Source organism: Vigna angularis, chromosome 9, assembly GCF_016808095.1.
Source record: "Vigna angularis cultivar LongXiaoDou No.4 chromosome 9, ASM1680809v1, whole genome shotgun sequence".
NCBI classification, from domain to species: Eukaryota; Viridiplantae; Streptophyta; class Magnoliopsida; order Fabales; family Fabaceae; genus Vigna; species Vigna angularis.
The window spans coordinates 5480709-5484634 of NC_068978.1; the positions used below are offsets into that span (position 1 = coordinate 5480709).

The following is a 3926-nucleotide window of genomic DNA, read 5'->3' on the forward strand; positions in this document are numbered from 1 at the left end:
GGCGAGTTAGTTTCACGTTAGATGAAAATAACAATCCTAACCTACAATATTTGAGTCATTGCGTGAAAATATGGTTGGTCCAACGAGTTACAAGTCAAAGAACATCAATTTTTAGGCATCGTTAAGTGAGAATGAAGTCGTTGAGTGAGTCTGTCAATCTTGATACGTGAAAGTAAGTATTTAATCATGTTTTTGCGAAGGTTTTCTGGATTCTTTATTTTTACATGAATAGAATTACATAGTATGTTTGGGAGAGACTCTTGAAGGTTACTTGGGGTGCTCATAAGCTCTTCCTTCCTTATTGGGCTAACTCCTTCATCCATGATGGTTTTTTCGCTTTGGGTTAAAGAGGAAGTGAGCTACGAATTACATGTGTTTATGTGAATGGAAGACACAATTGAAGCATGGAATAGCTGTCAAGAAGCGTGGGAGAGGGCTTGCATCTTTTCTTTGGTTTCATTTATTTGCTATCTTTTCAATTTGTAGAACTCTAAGTTATCTACCATGGAGGGTTATTCTTATTTGTTGACATTAGTTGTAAAACATGAAACTCTTGTGTTATATATTCTGCTGTTAATAATATATGTTTTTTCAATTTATGTTAGTATTCAATTTATGATTGTTGATGTATTGGGAAACATGACTTGAACCTAAAACTGAAATTGAACATCTAATGAATGTTTGTATCTAGGAATAGAACTTGACTCATTAGTAATCTTAGACTCTTAAAATTAATTTATAGTTGTTAGTTGAGGATTTAAGGGATTGAAACTTAATGAGTGATTATAGATTCAAAGGTATCTAAGTATAATTATGAGTTGATTTCGATATGAATATAGATTTTAGATGTTTGTTAATGTATGAAAATGAAGCAGGTGAACTCTAGTTTTAATAAATTATAAATAATCTATATTACATTTTCTTGCACACCAATTGTTTGATAAAAACAACAAAAAATGTTTTTTATATTTTTGTAAACTTTGTGATCTAATTGAATTATTAACTATAAAAATTCTTGATTGTTACATAAGTTCAAGTTCATTGAGATATAACAATGTTTATCAATTATTACATTGTAACCAATGCACTTACGGTTAGTTTTGCAGGTTTTACAACAATAATATAAAATTAACTCTTAATGCTTAACAATCTATCAAAGTTGATCACTTTCTTTCTAAGTTTCACGGAAGTATTTCAAGAGGAGACAATAAGGAGAATTTGGCACCAATAATTTGTACACAAATTATATAAAAAATAAAAAACTTAAGAATCTTTTACTTATATATTATTCATGTTCCTCGTTTTTACTCAATATAAAACTTTTAATTCATTTGGAATTTATAACATCAATAACTCCAAATTATTTGTATTTTTTCGAATTATAAGAAAAAAAATTGCAGACGAAGATGAGGAGACAAAATTACCATACAACATAGCTCCATTACTATATTACAACAGAAAAGGTTTAAAGATGTAAATGAAGATAAGGTTATTACAGTATACAACATAGCTCCATAACCACATCATCGACAGACATAAAACGATTTACATTTACATAATATATTGTTTGAATCTGAATTTCACTACTCTAAGATTTCTCAATTATTAACAATGACACTCCTTCACTTTGATTAAACACACATTTGCACTTTGATAAAAAAAAAAAGTGTAATTATAAAATATGGATTTGGGGTGATTGCAAGATGGAGAACATTCAATTCAAGGCCATTTTGTGAACTCAAACACTTTCAGTAAAATGTCAAATCCTGTGGGAAGTTGAGACACAAACAGAAGCACGTTTAACGTATTCAACGCAATGTGAAGACTTCTAGCTGTTTCATTCCCTCTCTGCATTGGTGGTACCAAAGCTGCTGCAAGTGCCCATAACACTGTAATTCCTGCTCACAAATTTGCCCATAACACTAACAAATTAACAATCATTTTCCATACATACCATTCACATTCATTTCTTAGGTGGAAAGATGCATGTTTAACCATCTCAGATAACTTACTATTTTTACCAAATGCATTAAGAAAGCTAACATTTCTGTCAAAATCTTCCAATTCCAGTTTTTCCCTCTTAAATTCTTACCCTCTTTGATCAATTTCATCATCAATTGCAAATTTAAATCTTTACCTACTCCTCCAAACAGATGTGGACTTGGGAATAACTTCCCTGTCCTGATCCACGTGTTCAATCCTCCACCAACAGCTTCAAGCACCCCAAATCCAAGAAGTATGGATCCTGCATTATAGTGCCTATCCCTGTAAGAGCCTTTGATTAGCTCTTTCCTCTCCTGAATTTCATAAGCCAATGAATTAGGTTCTCCTCATAAATCACCAATTTTTTCAAGTTTTTGAATCAGATTCAGTTCTTCCATACCAAAACTAAAACAACAAATGGTTACTTTCCTTCAATTGTTCGTAAGTGTCTAGATATATAAGCTACTCAATCTAACATTCAGTATATCCCACAGACCTAAGAGTTTGTAAAAGATTGAAAACAAGAAATACAACGAGCAAATTTCCCAGCTAATGAAATTGGGAAAACCAATGAAAGTAGAAAGATAACAATGAGAAGAAAGGCAAGGATATATATATATATATATATATATACCTCAGTGAGTTGCTGAATTTTGAGTTGAATTTGAGATGGTGGCACTTCTAGTGGTGTACCTTCTGCAGTGACTGGTGTAGGTTTGAGTTGTTTCTTGAGGTCATTAATCTCATTCTGAATAGTCCTGACTCTCCTCCATTGCCACCCCAAATATCCTGCCCACAAGGTATACAAGAACAAAGAAGCCATGACAATGGGGTGTATGAGAGCAAACGTTCTTCCCTCAAATACACCAAACTCCCCATCAACAGCAAGTGCTACATCCTGTCTCAACAACAATCATGCCACAAAGTGAGACACAGAATAACCCTTTTGACAAGAAAAACAACTGGGGGCATATTCCTTGCCTTTTGGTCTAACAAGAAGGGGAGTGTGAGTGATGTGAGGGAAAGAGAGGCAGTTTTGAGAACATTGCTGGATTGATCCAATATTTTTTGTGTGTTGAGAATGGGAGGATCTTTTGAAAGATTGAATCTTGAAGAGATTGGAGGAAGTGGATGAAGTTTTGTTGAATGATGATGGTGTGGCTTGTTAGGAAGAATTGAAAGTGTTTGGAAAGTGAGTGTGGAAGCCATCACCATCCCAGGAATGAAGAGTGTGGAACGAGACAAAAGCAAGATCTGTTGGGGGTGAAAAAATAAAGTAAAATGTTCAAGAGTGGAACAGTAGAAGAAGATAAGGTACATAGATTCTGATATCTGATAGGGAGATTTAGGATTACACTTTAATGATTAAGTTTACATGGCAAATGTTCACATGTCACCTACACATACCATAATTTAAATATCAAACGATAACTAAAGTTATCAAAATTAATTCAAAAATAAATTTAAACACATTCTACATTTGACACTATTAATTTATAAAAAATTATAAAAAAATTCTTTTATAAATTATTAATTTAATTAATTTATATATTATATATTATTAATTATTAATTATACTAATAATAACTTAAGCAAAACTTAATAATAACTAAATTTTAATTAATAATATAATAATAAGTTACAATAAAAAGTTTATTTTACTTTTAATTAAAATATATGGTTATTATGGTGTTAACATGTGACAATATGTGTTTAAAAGAGACATTCTTTTATATATATATTTATTTATTTATAATTTATATATTATATATTATTAATTACTAATCATACTAATAATAATAATTTTAATAATTAATAATTTAAACACAAACTAAAAAATTACTGGATTTTAATCTCATGGACGCTTTTAATGTTCTTAAATAATTTTCATATATTTATCACCATCATGAGTATTCGTATTTAAGATGGGAACAATATAAAAA

At 30.6% G+C, this 3926-nt stretch overlaps 1 protein-coding gene across 2 annotated transcripts; it reads right to left on the minus strand.

Moving 5' to 3' along the window:
* Positions 1-1420: 1420 nt before the first annotated feature.
* On the minus strand, positions 1421-3291 carry LOC108319241 (uncharacterized). 2 transcript variants are annotated; one of them, XM_017550302.2, is made up of 4 exons: positions 2965-3286; positions 2618-2881; positions 2138-2297; positions 1421-1898 (listed from the first exon to the last, which is right to left on the minus strand). In XM_017550302.2, the coding sequence occupies exons 1-4, from the start codon at positions 3196-3198 to the stop codon at positions 1720-1722; spliced, it is 837 nt and encodes a 278-aa protein (XP_017405791.2). In that variant the 5' UTR covers positions 3199-3286; the 3' UTR covers positions 1421-1719. The 2 variants fall into 2 exon arrangements, with proteins under 2 accessions (XP_017405791.2, XP_052724545.1); XM_052868585.1 differs by having other exon boundaries at positions 1807-1922; positions 2965-3291.
* Between the last annotated feature and the right edge of the window lie 635 nt (positions 3292-3926).

Bases quoted from the DNA above. Each gene is read 5' to 3' on its own strand.
- LOC108319241 (XM_017550302.2), bottom strand. From the start codon at position 3,198: ATGGTGATGGCTTCCACACTCACTTTCCAAACACTTTCAATTCTTCCT. The intron at 2,298-2,617 runs GTATATATATAT...TATGAAATTCAG, and splicing joins AAATTCAGCAACTCACTGAG to GAGAGGAAAGAGCTAATCAA. The intron at 1,899-2,137 runs GTAAAGATTTAA...ATTTGTGAGCAG, and splicing joins ACATCTGTTTGGAGGAGTAG to GAATTACAGTGTTATGGGCA.